The 16,987-nt window shown below is 39.0% G+C and overlaps 1 protein-coding gene across 2 annotated transcripts in view; it reads right to left on the reverse strand.

Moving 5' to 3' along the window:
* The window catches only part of HERPUD2 (HERPUD family member 2), a 34,354-nt gene extending 20,174 nt beyond the window's left edge, over nt 1-14,180 (reverse strand). Inside the window, exons 1-3 of one of the 2 annotated variants that reach the window (XM_042969873.1) lie at nt 13,741-14,180; nt 13,140-13,564; nt 3,228-3,305 (exon numbers count right to left, since the gene is read on the reverse strand). In XM_042969873.1, coding sequence (XP_042825807.1) covers nt 3,228-3,305; nt 13,140-13,286 — 225 coding nt within the window. In that variant the 5' untranslated portion in view covers nt 13,287-13,564; nt 13,741-14,180. The remainder of the gene's footprint in view (nt 1-3,227; nt 3,306-13,139; nt 13,565-13,740) is intronic. The other variant, XM_042969881.1, reaches the window with a different exon arrangement.
* Between the last annotated feature and the right edge of the window lie 2,807 nt (nt 14,181-16,987).

Consider the following 16,987-nt stretch of genomic DNA (forward strand, 5'->3'; position numbering starts at 1 on the left):
ATGCTTAGAAAATGGTCTAACTACTCAGTACCTGCTATATGAAAAAATGATTACTTTGTATATCACGGAATCTTGAAGCAAGAAGTGCTGTAAAGTTGCATCAATGCAATCTATTACTTCAACATAAAAACACCTAGCACCTTAGTACCAAAACTATGTAATAGTCACATTGAAGCTGAGGCCTACAAACTTTTGAGTATTGAAAATACTTCCATTACAAGAAACTCAATTTCACCATGCTCTCATATGCCTTAATCCTAGCAAGGTAATGTATAGTTTGTTTTTTTTAATTCAAAAACTAGTTTTACCTATAACAATTATACACAGTTTGAAAGAATATATTTGAACTATATTCCTTACATATTCCATGTGTTTCCATAAACCTACAACTATGACTAAAGGAAAATATTCTAATATTGATTAGGATTGGCATTTAAGCTTAGTGATTTCATGAGTATATTTATAGTCAGACATAAAGCTAGGATAGAAGATAGAGAAAGGAAAGAAAATAAAGGAGGGCAGAGCAAAGGATGGCTCAGCAATTTAAAGACAGAAAAGAAAACCAGAGAATGATAAATAAAGAAAAGGGGGCAGGAAGAAAAGAAAGATGCCCAGTTGTGAGAAAGAGAAACAAAGCTACCAGAAACTAAAAATTTATCAACTATCTCACATAAACCCAGAATTGGGCTTAATTCTGAGGTGAATCCAAAAAAGGGTAAGAGTCAGCCCCTCCCCTAAAGAGGCTCACAAACTGTTAAGAGATCAGACTAGCATATCAGAGCACAATTAGGGAATATATAAAACAGTCTTTGGCACAAAACTGAGAAGCACAAATTGCAATTGCTTGAGGAGTTTAGAGAAAGGAGTTAACGGGATTGGAATGCTAGGGAAAAGGCATCCCCAGAGACAGCATGACATGAGATGTGCCTAGCAAAGTAGGTAGAAAGCACGCCTGATTTACAATGTCTTCTTAGCTTTGGAATACAGAATACTAAAAGGCATCCAAGTATAAGATGTTTATCCTTAAAAAAAAAAAAAAAAAAAAGATGTTTATCCTTAGAAACCTAGTTTCAAAGGTCATATAAATCACAAGTAACTAACAGTTTTCATTCACCTTTGGGAGAAATACTTCTGCAAAACATTTTATAACTAAACAAGTAAAACTAATGGCAGGACCTATCTGAATAAAAGCAAATACACCGACTTTAACAAAAACGCTTTAAAGATCTATTCAAAATATAAACATACTGTTCAAAATATTTTCTATGGGGGTACAACAGTCCTTGAACTGAAGCATTTTTATTTGAACTCTTCTGGTCAGAAATCATTTCTGGAAGCAAAATCCTTCTAAAAGGTATTCACATGCCAAGTCTAGCCATCCTTGGGTTAAAAATAATAAATAAATTTGTATTTTTTTTAGTTTATTTATTTTGAGAAGAGAGGGTGTGCACGCACATGGATGGGCACACTAACAGGGGAGGAGCAGAAAAAGAGGAAGAGAGAGAATCCCAAGCAGGCTCCATTCCACCAGTGCAGAACCCAACGTGGGGTTCAATCTCACAAACCATGAGATCAAGACCTGAGCCGAAATCAAGAGTCGGACACTTAACCAACTTAGCTACCTATTCTTTAGGATACTATAATGATGGATACATGTCACTACACATTTGTAAAAACCCACAGATTGTATGCACACCACCAAGAGTGAACCCTAATGTAAACTATGGACTTTTGATGATAATGCTTCATCAGTGTAAGATACTGTGCACAATGTCAATTGTAACAAATATACCACTCTGATGCAGAATTTTGTTAGTGGGGTAGGCTCTGCATGTGGAAAGACAGGAGGCATATGGGAAGTCTCTATGCCTTCTGCTCAACTGTGCTATGAACCTAAAACTGCTCCAAAAATTCAAGTCTAGGGCACCTGGCTGGCTCAGTAGGTAGAGCATGTGACTCTTGATCTCAGAATGATGAATGCAAGCCCCAGATTGGGGCATAGAGCTTAATATTAAAAAAAAAAAAAAATCAAATCTATCAGAGAGCAAGAGAGGCAAAAAATCTGCCACAAATTCCACTATTTTTGAGGGGGGCCAGGGAGGAGAGGTTGTTAAACCACTTTGCCAACCTGAAACTACATGATTAAAATGAAAATTACAGCAAGAAGTCACACTGGCAAAGCTAAAATTTCAACTATCTAAACAAAAGGAACATACCAGTATAAGATTTTTTAAAGTTTCCCACAGGTGATCATAAACATACAGGAGAGGACACAGACCTTCTAAATCAGATTAGGGTTATCCAAAAGAACATTAAGAGTTAAGTCAAAAAGTTAAGTTTGTGAAACACAAAAGCTATGTATCTGATTCTGCTCAAATCACAAACAAAAAGCAGCATCTCAAATGCAGAAAAGTTATGAAAGCATAAATTCCACAAATGAACATGAGCTAAGACGAGCTGCCATTAAAATTACTAGCATTCAGGGGTGCCTGAGTGGCTTAGTAGGTTGAGTATCTGACTTCAGCTCAGGTCATGATCTCGTGTTCATGGGTTCGAGCCCCCATTGGGCTCTGTGCTGACAGCTCAGAGCCTGGAGCCTGCTTTAGATTCGTCTCCCTCTCTCTCTGCCCCTGCCCTGTTTGTGCTTTCTCAAAAAATAAAATAATAATAATAATAATAATAATAAAGTTAAAAAATTACTAGCATTTAAGCTGATTGTCAAAAAATTACTTTGAAATATATTTTAGCTCTGAGCACTAGCATTCAAAGTTTGCTAATCGATGGGCCAATTGTACTTCCTTTCATCTCCGGCCCTGAAATTAAATCCCTACCTCAAGCAACTTGTATTAAAATATCATGCAGTTTGGTCAAAAGGGGATTTAAGAGAGAAGAGATTATCGATGAAAATCCTTCACCACTACTTGAACACTACTCCCGCACTACTGATAAGTCAATACTGCTTTCTTATATGACAAATACCTGAACACAAACATATAATCCTATTTTAGATTTAGCCATCAGATGGATATACAAAACTGTTTACCTAAACTAATTAAAATCTATCATTATGTTCTTTACTTTCTAGTTCAAGTTTACCTGTTATGCTCCCCAAAAGGGTTGATTTTAAGTATCTAAAAACTGAACCAGTTAAATATCAGTAAAGCTTCAGAACATATCTCCTCTCACTCTGAATGTATCTGGTATCGAATAGTTGTAGAAAAGCTTACTTTTCTGAGAATGTCTTTCAGCTGCAGATGATCGGGAAGCAGTCTGCCCGAATACACCAATCTTTGATCCTTCGTCAACTAAGAAATGGGACAAAGAAAAGATTTCAACTTTTTCTAATTATACAAATTGGAAATTGGGAATAACATGCCTAAATATGAGTAAAGTAAAACTCCCTTTAGGCACAGATAAGCAGAAAACTGACATAACTTAAAATTATTTTTTCCAAATTCGACATAAGACATTAAGAGCTCAGCAAATGGTAGTCTACCTATTGTAGGTACAATAAAATACAGGTAATTAACAATGTTTTAAAAGATAAGGAAAAAAAGGTAAATTGGAAGTTTGCCTTTCAGCCATAATGCAATGCATGTGTGACTATCATTAAAGGCCTTTAAGACTGTAAATAAGAAGGTGGTTGGCCTTCTAGCAGTAATAGCTAACAATGGGATATACCTTCAAGGTCACCACTATTAGTCTGTATTGTTTTGTCAGTATTTTTAATCTAAAAGGATACATAAGATTTATTTTCTTATTTACTAACATCATACAGAACAATTTATTGGTTTTAATTCAAGAGCCATTTGGATTTACAGTTTTACATGATAACTATTCTAGTTTTTATTATTCCTGCCACTCTCACAAATACCTCTATATATTTTTCAAAAACACAAGACTAAAGAAAAACTAACTCAAGTGCATGGAGATTCAGCTGCCATCTCCATATGCAACCAAGAATAGGAAATAAGTTCTGGTTGTCTCTGCCTTATTTTGTATGTATGATAAATCTGCTAAGTGCTCGCAATGCTAGCATTAAAGTATTTAAAATCAAAGCATTTATGTACAGTCCCCATAAGACCTCCCCAGAAAACAGGCAGAGGTTCCATAAATTCTATTAAAACAATTAAATATTAGCCATATCAACAATTGGTAAATATGCCGAATCCAAACAACTATAACAATTTTCAAACAAAACATATGTATTCAATATGGCTACTAAAAAAGGGTCTTATAATAAAAATAACCATAATAGAACCTGTCATACTAAATAAGTAAGATCTGTGGTTCAGGGGTTCTTAGGTACCAAAGATGAAGGGAAAGGTATAACTGTCTTTCCAAGATATTTAGCTGTTAGACATAATCTAGCTTCTCCTGTATTTTTGAGTGTGCCATTCCTAAAAGGCACAAGTTCAAATTCCTGTATATCAACAACCAAACAGAATACAGAAGGTTTAAAAAAAAATACATATCACAAATCTTGAAACTTCAATCAATACATTTAAATACTGAGTGAGGAATAAATAGTAAATTATATAAATAACATAAGTTAAAAGCTAAGTAGATAATAATTGATTTAACCCTTGAACTAAATGAATTCTATAATACAAGTTTCCATAATGCATTTATTAATTCAGCTGGAAGCTAAAGTTTCTTTGACAAAGACTACAGCCATCATAAGCTATCATTTTTCCACCAGTCCAAACATTTAATAGATACTTCTATGTCATATCATCATTCTGCACAAAGGACATCAGTCTTATGAATTTTTTACTTCACTATGAAAATTCTCAAACACACACAAGGTAGAGAGAACAAAATGAACCCCCGGTTATCATCATCAAAACTTCCCAAATATTCAACTCCAATAATTATCAATACTTTCCTATTCTTGTTTCATCTATCCCCCTCTGCCTTTTTGAGGGAAAAGAGTTTCAAAGCAAATATCACACATCATTTCTTTCCACCCGTAAAAACAATATGTTTCTGGAACAGATTTTTGTTTTTGTTTTTGTTTTTTTTCAAATAACCACAATGTTACCACAATCAACAAAATAAATATTAATTTGGTCAACTTCAAATAAACTTTTATCTTTTCACAGCAAGGGAATATCAATTTTCAAAAAGGCAGAATACATAAAATAACAAAGTTACACAGTACCCTCCCAGAAAGTACACTGAAGCAAAAACAAGCATGGATGAGGATGTAGAGAAACTTTGGAGAACTCTCACACACTGCTGATAGGAATGTAAAATGCAACAGCCTCTGTGAAAAAGTTTGGCACTTCCTCAGAGTTAAACAAAGAGTTGCCTGATGATTCAGGATATACCCCGTTCCATTCCGAGGTATATACCAAAGAGAACTGAAAACATGTCCACATGCCTAAGAATATCCATAACAGCATTAGTCATAATAGCCAAAAACTGGAAACAACTCAAATGCCCATCAATTGATAAATGAATAAACAAAACATGAAATATACATATAATAAATATTAGTTGGCCACTAAAAGTAATGAAGAGTTGATACATGCTATATAATGTGAGTGAACCTTGTAAACATTAGGCTAAGTGAAAGGAGCCAGACAAAAAAAGGCCACATATACTATGATTCCATTTATATGAAATATCCAGAATAGGCAAATCTTACAGAGACAGAAAGTAGATCAGTAGTTACAAGGAATGAGGGAACAGAGAACGGAGGGTGGCTACTAGGGGGTGTAAGTTTCCTTTTTTGAGGTAACGAAAATGTTCTGGAATTAGATAGTGGTAACAACTGCACAACTTTGTGAATTACTAAAAATCACTGAGTTGTACATGTTACAGAGCAATTTTTATACTATGTGAATTATATCTCAATTAAAAAATTGTTGCTTGAAATTATTCAAATGCCTTCAAAAAATCAGAAATTTTAAAAAGAGCAAGGAATTCTTTAATTTTACTGGGATTGAAAACAGAAAAAAAGGAATTTTCATGTGCCTAACTTAGGTGAGATGCTCTGAAAAAAAAATTTTTTTTTATTTTTTATTTTTTTTCAACGTTTATTTATTTTTGAGACAGAGAGAGACAGAGCATGAACAGGGGAGGGGCAGAGACAGAGGGAGACACAGAATCTGAAACAGGCTGCAGGCTCTGAGCGGTCAGCACAGAGCCCGACGCGGGGCTCGAACTCACGGGCCGTGAGATCATGACCTGAGCCGAAGTCCCAAAGTCGGACGCTTAACCAACCAAGCCACCCAGGTGCCCCTGAAAATTTTTTCTATGTCACTAAAAAAAAATTGCCTCTTCACTTTAAATATTAATGAATTAATTTAGATATCTGGAAAACCAGTGGTTAGACATAGTAACAACCCAATAATCAACTGAGCTTTCAACTAGCCATTCTGGATTACAGACTACAGTATCAGGAAAAATAGAAATTTTGAGATCTCAATTCAAATTCAATTTCACTTATAAAAGTGATACAATTTTTGTTCTCCAGACCTGCTAATAACAGTACCTTTTACCTTGATTAAAAATCCATTTCTGTATTATTTAGGGTAAGTAATGCTAGCTGCTATAACAAACCCCATAATCTCAGTAGCTTGACACAATAGAAGTTCATTTTTCTCTCAATTAAAAATATTACATGGTACCCTTTCAATATAAAAACCCATAAGACTCAAGATTGGTAAATCTAAAACAAAGTACTGATTAAATTGTCAATTAAAAGTCTACTGTTAACATACTGGCTACACAGATACATCTAAATATACTTGACCATTTATGTTAACACTACCATCATTCTTCCCATTGCTCATATGCTACATCCAATAATAGGCAGCAATCCCTATCAGATATGCTATTTTCACTGCCTCCACTGTTCAATAGCAGACGAAGTCCAGGGAAATATGTATGGTACCTGGTGTTATATGGTAGAGCAGAAACAGCTAAATTACCAAGTTGGAAACATCCTGATGGTACTCTGAGGAGCCCAAAGGCAGAACTATGCCACACCAAATAAATACCTGCTTAACTAGCTAGCCCAAAAAATTCTGCCATCCACTTAACAGACATTACTAAAAAAACAAGGTGAGGAAAGCTCACCTACTAGTATAATATGTAAAAATCATAAACTGGGGATATTTGTTTTCTACAGGGCTTACATATACTATCTAAAGTATCTGACTTTTTAATGTTCAATCAGATATCAGAAAGAGATAAAATTCTATGTATCCCTGGGGCAACTGGGTGGCTCAGTCAGTTAAGTGTCCACCTTTGGCTCAGGTTGTGATCTTGCAGTATGTGGGTTCAAGCCCCACATCCGGCTCCTGTGCTGACAGCTCAGAGCCTGGAGCCTGCTTCAGATTCTGTGTCCCCCTTTCTCTCTCCTCCCTCCCCACTCATGCTGTCTCTCTTTCTCTCTCAAAAATAAACATTAAAAAACTTTAATTCTATGTATCCCTAATCCCTAAAATATTCACAAGAGTCTGATAGATGAGCTAAAAGGCCAACAACAGTTTCATATTTCTAGAAAATCACCTAGTTGGTATCAAAAGACTAAATTTTTTACATGAATAGGTCCTCTCAATATGCATGGCTTAAAAAAAATCATGTTAGTATATCTAACATCAACATAATCAAATAGCTTAGTAAAAAATCTTCATCTGATATGTTAGTTCAAAGAACTATAACCCAAGTCCTTTGAAAGTGGTCATAATTAGTATTTCAGTACTTACATATAATATAGTTCAGTCACAAGTGTCCAATAGCTTTAAAGAGGTGGTTCCCAGAGGTGGGACCTTCACATTTGTGGAAAATGAATTCTCTGAATTTGTACTGCGACATATCTTCCTCCCAACTGCCACTGAATTCACCCAATTTATAGCTCCAGAGAATTCAGAAATACTGTAAAATGGAAGCTTGGTTTACCCAAACTGCCTCCACCCTTTATCTCTGTGCAACAACAGTATACAAAACCAGCATTCAGGAGCTTAAAAAGTAACTTTCTCTGGAACTCCAAAGGGACATTCCCTGCTTAGCTGTTTCCAGTTATAGGCCACTTGCAAATCAGAATGCCACAATACCTGACTGCTATGGTTCAAACAGACAAGCAAGAATGTGAAAAGATAAAGCAAAACAATGTGCTTTGAAGTCTTTTAAGATGCCAAGTTCCCGTATCTTCCCTAAAATGTATCAAAATAAACAGAGAATCACACACTAAGATGACATACATCAGAACAGAATTAAGGCTGTGTTATTATCCATTCATTTATAGACTTTAAATGACACACCATCTAAACGCATACACCTTTTACAGTTCACTAAGCGCTGAGGCTTGAAAGTCAGACCAACCTGGGTTCAAATTCCAGTTCTACCACTTAAGGAATTCTATGACCTTGGGAAAAAAAATCACCAAGCCTCAGTTTCCTTATCTATAAAATAGAGCTAATAATAAAACTTACCTCATAAGGGGTCTATGAAGAATAAATGTGATAAAACATATAAAGTGCCTAGTAGAATGCCTAGTACACATGGCAACCACTTAGTAAATGGAAGTTTAAAATTTCAGCACCAAATATGACGGTTAAATAAACACATTTGAGACCATCAAATCACTATCTGTTATATAAAGGAGAAAAACTGAAACTAAAAGTTCTAGAAAAATTCTATTTTAAAAAGACTTATGCATGAGGGGCATCTGGGTGGCCCAGTCGGTTAAGCATCTGACTCTTGGTTTCAGCTCAGGTCATGATCTCACGGTTCATGACATGGAGCACCCCATCGGACTCTGCACTGACAGCACAGATTTTTGATAAATTTTAGGGAAGATATGGGACTCTCTCCCTCTCTCTCTGCCCCTCCCCTGCTCATGCTCTCTATCTCAAAATAAATAAATTAATTTTAAAAAACTATTAAAACAAAAGACTGATGCATGACTAAACAAAACACAGTACTGTTATTTCCCCAAAAATACATGAGGAAAAAGGCTACAAAGGAGTTAAATAAGTTAGCACTCATTCAAAACTTTTAACTTTTCATCAATCTTCACATTCAATTTATTATCTTTTGTTTGAAGTGTTTTAAAAATATGAACTATATTGCTAGGTGACATGAAACCCTCTTAAACACATGCAGTAAGATTTTAAAGACAAGTCTGATAAAACAAAAATTATTTATGTATATGGATTAAAGCTCCTTTAAGTCAACAGTTCTGAGATGGTTGAGTAAGTCTTAAAAATGACCTGTCTGAGGAAGGTAATAAAGAATCACAAAACTGAAACAGATATAAACCTCAAATTATATTACATAAGCTATTTCCACTGCTAATGAAAGTAATACTTCCATCTGAACTATAGCAGTTTGGTTACAGAATGTCATAGTCTCAGAGCAGATCTTATACAACTGGTTCTGTTCCTATTTCTTTAATTCCAACAGAATCGCAGAGCAGAGTAAGTTTGAAAAAAGCACAACAAACCTCCCCACCTGAGCAGGAGAGCTAGAAGACCTAAGCAACGAAACTGACTGCCTTAGTTTAACAGTATAAAGCAGCAAGATAAAGGAAATCTACACGTTCAACAGGTATTTGCCCTCAAGACTGAAAAAAGGAGAGCCACGGCGTACAAGCCCCAGAAAGTTTTGCCTTAAAACTGAACTCAGGGTGAATCAGGTCCATCTTAGTTATTGTTTGTATGTGAGAGGAGAGAAAGAAAGAGATAATGAGAAGGTTGCCTAATCAGACTTAGAGATTCTTACTTCTTAAGTTTTCTCTAGAATAGTCCATTCTCTGAATAACATTAAGTCCAACGATTTTGATATTTACATCTCTAGAAAATAAGTCTAAACTAGATCAAAGTCTGAAACTACTCAAGTAAAAGTGGCCTTCTTGACAGGCATCTTCACACCCCAATGGCAGTTACCTAAATTACAGAATAATTTCACACTACAGGCCAATTTCAGGATCTGATAATCTAAAGTCATAAAGAGAAATGTCACATTAGAACATGATTCACAATTATCTATATACACTATCAGCGTGAACCGATGGTATTTTCCAGTTCCTAAACCAGGTCCTAAACCAATTATCAATACCATTCAAAGTTAAACAAAACTCCAAAAGCCTTCAATTCCACATTTGAGGTTTTTAGTGATGACACTGTAAAGTTGTACATAAACATGGCAACTGCCTTACTTCCTAACTGGAAAACACCTTCCCCTTTTTAGCCCATTATGAATCTGTAATCTTCATACATAGTACTATATTACATTTAGAATCATCAGTGCAATGTTACCTCTGAAATAACAGGGTTTAAAAAAAAAAACAAAACAGGTATCATCTTGTCTGCTTAAAACTGTTATCAACTCTTGAGGTGCGTGGGTGGCTCAGTCAGTTAAGCGGCCTTCTACTCAGGTCATGATCTCGTGGTTTGTGGGTTCGAGCCCTGCATTGGGCTCTGGGCTGACAGCTTCGAGCCTGCTTCAGATTCTGTGTCTCCCTCTCTCTCTGCCCCTCCCTCACTCGCCCTGTCTCTCTCTGTCCCGCCAAAAATGAATAAAAACGTAAAAAAAAAAAAAAAAAAAAAACTGTTTTAAACTGTTATCAACTCTTTGCAAAAAATGTCCCTGTGAACCTTTTCTTAAAAAGCTACACATTCCCGGGGCACCTGGGTGGCTCAGTCGGTTAAGCGGCCAACTTCGGCTCAGGTCATGATCTCGCGGTCCGTGAGTTCAAACCCCGCGTCGGGCTCTGTGCTGACAGCCCAGACCCTGGAGCCTGTTTCAGATTCTGTGTCTCCCTCTCTCTGACCCTCCCCCATTCATTCTCTGTCTCAAAAATAAAATAAATGTTAAAAAAAAAATTTTTTTTAATAAAAAATAAAAAAAAGCTACACATTCCCTTACCTACACTTCAGAGTTGACCACTCCCTCCCTCTGCTCCTACACCATTCAGTACCTCCCGCTTGTGTAACACTAGTCACATAATATTACGGTTTTTTACTTACATATCTGTATACCCCACTAGACTTGAGCTTCATAACAGCAAAGGAACCATCACCACCTTCATGCTTAGCATATAGACATCCAAATGCCAGGTCAATAAAATCCTAATTAAATAAATAAATGAAGCCCAAGAAAGTATGCTTTGGTGGGAAGGAGTATGTTTGCTCTGAGCTTACTGAGGAACAGAGAATTGAATTAAAATATCCAGGTGGAGATTATCTGTGATTAAGTCAAGTCAATATCTGACCATAAAGCTAGAATCTTAAGACTTAACACACTACTGCAGTTTGGCCAGAATTCTATTAACAGCAGTAGACATGTGACCTATCCTTTTAGACATCCTAAAAGGACAAATTCAAATCTCCATTCCTCTCACTCTAGTAGCTCCTATTTATTTTCCTAGAAGCCAGTGCCCACAGGGACCAAGGCCCTCCACCTACCCTTGGCTCATCAGATCTATCAGAGCCATCAACTTTTCTACTTCTTACCAGGGAACACCTGCTTCTACAAGACACTGGAATCCTACTTGGATTCCAAGTCACCCACCACCACCAGGCAGATCAGATGTACAAAGAAATCAGGCATAAGAAATAATCTCTGTTAAACACCAAATAGCGCTTGAGATTCTGTGTTACGGTAAACACAGAATCAGTGTTAAGTAGTCATTGTGGGTGGTCATGAGAACCCAAACTTCCCCCATAATATTTTAATAATAATATTGTCTCTGTTACAAAATGTCCTCTGTCCTTTGTAACCGTCTTACAAAGTTAACTTTTAGTCCCCAATCCTATGTTGAGGACTACCTAGGGGGTATCATTAAACAGTTGGGTCATTAAACAGATGCTTCAAATCAGTCTTCATGTGATCAATAAATTAGAATGTAAGCCTGTCAAATCTAATAACCACAGGAAGTTTTCAGTGACATTCTAAGACAACAAACACATGGTCCTCACCCCCAGCTCCACCCACTCTCATTAACATAGAAATAAACTCCAGTTTTTACAGTTCTCTTAAGAGATGACTTTCTGGAAGAGTAGAAAAGTCAGGTTTGCCACAGGTAAGTAATTGGCTGCATGTCATTTTGTACAGGCTCTGGAAGTGTGTGCACAAGAAGCAGGTGGGTTAGGGGCAGGGGGGGTGTAGGAAAGTTTGCAACTGATCTGTCCTCCAGCAGCCAAATGATCCATGTGGGCACTGGAGATTAGTACTAGGAGGGCAGAACTCCTGCCAAAAGCTGGCTTCTCCTGTGTGCAGGTAAGGCAAATGGGTTTCACACTCTTAGATACCTTTTGAAAAGTGATAACTCTTGGTCTATCACCGTGCAAACCAAGCCCCTTTTGGTTTAATCATACAATATAAAGATCTCACATAAACACAAATTTCAGCATATATATTTAGGAATGGTATTCATGCTATGTTATGAACAACACTATGGAAGTCTATGACTTTCAATTCTGACTATTCTGAAAAGCTATTTTCCACTTTGAAAATGTGTAAAATGAATCATATGCAATAGCAAATCTTCTGTAATGCAGAACATTTTAAAACAAATTGTCACCCCCTATATAAATCTTAATTTTCAAACAAAAGATCTGAATAAATGAGAGTTCCAACTAGCTTGTTCCAAGTACTTAAATACCTCAGGGTTTTCATTTCCCCTACTAAAAATATTTGTATCAAAAAGTACTGACAAACATAGATAACGCCAACTGACTTGTTTTTCTAAGCCTCCTGTTTTTGCAGTAACTGCCCTATTTCTGTACTTCTAGAAGCCTAAACGCCTAAGGAAAGCAATAAAAGCTTTTATATGGGTTGCAGTGTTTATCTTTTCTTTTTAGGGTCCATCTGTCACTCCTATACTAGGCCGATGACTTATGTCCAATGAAAATGGTCCTTTTTTATGCCTGTCAATTCTTATGTCCTTTGATATTTTTGTACACAGTACTCTCACTAATTAACTGAACCTCAGGAGGAAGGTATTAATGATGGTTGGGAAACACTCAAGGGACACACATACACTTCGGAACGCAAAATACTTCGTAGTCTAGCAAGAGACCTACTTGATTCAAGAGGGCAGGGAATGAACAGAGAGACTGGAGTGCATGGCACGAAAAGTTGCTGGCCAGAGCAGCTGCGCCCAGCTTTTAGACACTTACTGGTTTGCTAGGGTACACGTTAGACAGATGCGTTTTTAGTTTCCCCACGGTCCAGTTCAAGAAGCAGCTAATAGTCTGATCACTGTATTTCTGATTCGGTGCTTTAATGATGAGGGTCACAGGAATCTCCATCCCACTTTGGTCCATGGTGCCCCCAAAGTTGAACAGAGTCAAGAGGAGCAGTACTTAAGCCCAAATGAGCCGAGGTGGTAACTGCCGGCGCGACTGGTATGGGGAGGGCGGCAAGTAGGTTCTTAATACTCCGTGTCCAAGTCAGTCACAAGTGCATCGGGTGATACAAAGGCCATTGCCGGTACCAAGGATGATGGACAGTGGCGGCGGTGGCGGTGGCGGCGGCGGGGTCTGGGGGGCCCGGCCGTGGGTGCAGCTTTCCCCGCCAGGTCCGGGCTCCGCCGGGCTCCGGACTGCGAAGGGAGGCCGGGAGGAAGAGAGAAAAATTGATGATAACGGAGAGAGTCACCGCCCCGCCCCCGCCGCGACCCCCAAGCTGAAACGCAACAAGGCCCCTAAGCGACGGCTCTGCCACGCGGGCCGGAGAAGGGGCCGAGCCGCTCAGTGCGACCAGCCGGGGCAGGAGTACCTGAAAGAAGGCCGCGGGGCCCGCCACCGTCGCCCTTCGAGCCCGGGCAGGGCCGCCGGCAGCACAGTCCTGCCGGGCGTCCTCCGCAGCGGCCGCTCCCTTCCTGCTGCTCGACGGCGGCCACGACACGGCCCAGGGTCTCGCGAGGTGGCGCGGTGGCCGCTGGAGAAGTTGGCCAAAGGGCGCGGCCCGCTCTCAGCCTGACCCCTCGGGCAGGACACAGCTGCGCGGCGGCGCAGGGCCGGGCGCGGTCAAGGCGGCTGCAGGTGGCGGGAGGGCGGGGACGAGAAACCGCGGCGCCCGGCGCGAGCGCGCTGGTTTTGTTGTTGTTATGAGGAAGGTCTAGCTCCCCTTTAAGCCGGAAGACGCAGGACGGAAGTGCGTCACGCGCGGCCCGCCCCGGCGCTTGGCCCTCTCTGTCCAGCAGCCACCGCCCGCCGCGCCCCCGCCGCCCCGGGTACCGCGGGTCGAGTTCCGGGTTGCCCCGAAGCCGCTAGTTGTTGGAGTCCACCTGGCCTGATCAGTCGCTGGGTCCCGTCCCGCAGCGCACTCGCGCCTCGCCACTAGCCGAGCTGGCGCTAGCACATCCTGTTTTGACCACACCCTGAAGATTTGAGAAGCGTTCTTCCATCCTAGGAGTTGTCTGCAAAAGTTAGTGCCCTTCCAGATGTCGAATCAAACTTCTGCTCAAATTTTCTGGTGTCTCCTGTCTGAAAAGCAGGGTACCAGGAGCTATGGCGGAGGAGAGACCATTAGGAGCATTGACTAGAAGCACTGCATCAGGAGCAGGGGCTTTCAGTTAAACCTGAAGTCTACCTCTACTTTCCGTGTGACCCTGGCTATCCTTTCTGAGCCTCGGTTTAGTTGTCTACATAGTAAAAACTATCTAACTGCGTGTTGATGAGCAAATGAGCTATGTATGTAAACCATCTAATACTGTTCAGGCATATGACAGTCTCTCAAATCTCAATTTCCATCTTTTTCCTCTTAGTCTTAACAGAAGTTGGCAAGTGTTTACGGAGCCCCTACTGTGTGTTTAGTACAGTGGGGGGTGTTTTACCGTTTAGGCGTAGAACGCAAAGGTTATGTCCACTGCCCAAAGCTGACTTCCTCTCCGTTTTCTGCATGGGTTTAGGAGTCAGGACAGCAAGTTAGTTAGATGTGCATTTTCATGGGCTTCCACTTACATGAGAATGCAAACACATAGAGAGCAAGTCTTCTTTCCTCTCGGCTTCAGAAGGTTAGTGAAGGTTAACTACCATTGAGTTATTGACCATGGGGAAATTCTTCCCCTCTATAGCTAATGCAGCAGGATCCCTTATACCCGCTCTTCTTTCACCTCCTTCTTTGTGGTAGGACATCGACCATATCTTAGCCATGCCCTCTGGATGCTCTTTGGAAGTAAGAGTGAGGTTCCCTTTATTTTTTGTCATGTGCTGAGGACAGCTTGCTATAATTCAGGTTTTCTGCAGCAGACCCTGGTCTTTTTCTAGTCATGCTAATAGAACCTTCACTTAATTCTAGCTAAAAATACTTTTTCAGACCCCTTTACATCTAGGGGCAGCTGTTTGACACAGTTGTAGTCAATAAGACAAAAGCTGAGGGGCGTCCAGGTGGCTCAGTCTGTTGAGAGTCTGACTTCAGCTCAGGTCATGATCTCTCAGTTCATGAGTTCGAGCCCCAAGTCTGGTTCTGTGCTGACACCTCAGGGCCTGGAGCCTGCTTCAGATTCTGTGTGTCCCTTTCTCTCTGCCCCTCCCCTGCTCATGTTCTGTCTCTCTCTCTCTCTCAAAAATAAATAAACATAAAAATATATATATGAAAGCTGAAGTTGCTACTGGCCTTTTCAGGAAAACTTTTAGAGGGGCATGTTCTACAGGCCAGAGTTCACCCTGTTCTGCACCTGTTTTTCTTGCTTAAGGAATGTGATGCCGGAGGTGCAACAGCCATAGTTCAGTCATGAAGCAATGAACAGAATAGAGGCCTGCATTCCCAGGATGGCAGAGCAGAACAATTAAAAGAGGCTAGATCCTTTATAGCATCATTGTGCAACCACAGAAGTCCTAAGCTGTCTGCCCTAAGACTTCTTTTTTGTCCAATTCCTGTTTAAGCCAGGAAGTTTCCACAACCACCACCACCTAACCCTGCAGCTTTTGTCACTTAGGCTTGTGACTCAGACTTCCCAGAATCCTTTAGAGTAGTGTCATCTCACTTGGTACTGTGAAATGTACATTTTTAAAGAGATATACATTAATAATTATTAATATTAAGGCAGAATGTGCATTCCACTATTTAAAGCAGAATCCATCAAAGGTTCGCCAGTGTGGACAAAAACAATTAAACATGTAATGAACATTCCAGAGATTGAAATATATGGGTATAAAGACAAAAATTATTTTTTTTTTATTTCACAGCCCCCTGAATTAAGTGCCTAGAAATGCTTTTGATGCTGTTGAATTTGGCCATAATAAATGATACAGGAATGTGATCCAATTTTTAGTAAGTTATACGTGTATAGAACAATGTTATGAAAAGGTGGTCCCCAAAATATTGATAGTGTTGACCTTGAAATTTGGGGTAGGAAAAATCGTTAGCATTGAGGAGATGGAAAATTGCAGTTATTTAAAGGCTGCTATGAGCATTAAGCTGCCTATTTAGATCACTGTACGTTTTGCAAATAAATGGAAATACGAAAGAGCAATTGCACCTCTCAGTTACCATGGATTGCTTATAGACAGCCTCTAATGAGAATGCATAAGGGTATGATGCTAATAGATAGTAAAGGATTTGTGGTATTAAAGCTAAATCTACTTTAACAATATTAACTATCCAGTTATACATAATCCTAGTAGCTAATTCGGTAGTTCAGGGTGATTTCTGCCCATGAGATAGCCTTGTTAACAAAGTAAAACAAATCTAAAGAAAATCATTTGTAAATAATAAAAGTTGATTTCCAGTACCTGTGGAATATTTATTTACTTCCAGGCCTTTTCATCTTTGGAGTGGGAAGGAGGATAGCTAGAAAAGCATATATTGACTCATTTTGTGAAATTCCAGTTTATTCTAAAAATTTAAGCAAAATAAAGTGCTTGTTACTGAGTTTTTCTTACTGAAACTTGGAACACCTTACAGGAAGGTAAAATATTTTATGATGTTGAATAATATAGTTTGTGGTGTTTTGGCTTTTGGGGCATTTTTTATATATATAATCTTGAGAGGAAAGACATTAGTCAAGTGATGATCTTGC

This window comes from Panthera tigris, chromosome A2 (genome assembly GCF_018350195.1).
Source record: "Panthera tigris isolate Pti1 chromosome A2, P.tigris_Pti1_mat1.1, whole genome shotgun sequence".
Classification (NCBI taxonomy): Eukaryota; Metazoa; Chordata; class Mammalia; order Carnivora; family Felidae; genus Panthera; species Panthera tigris.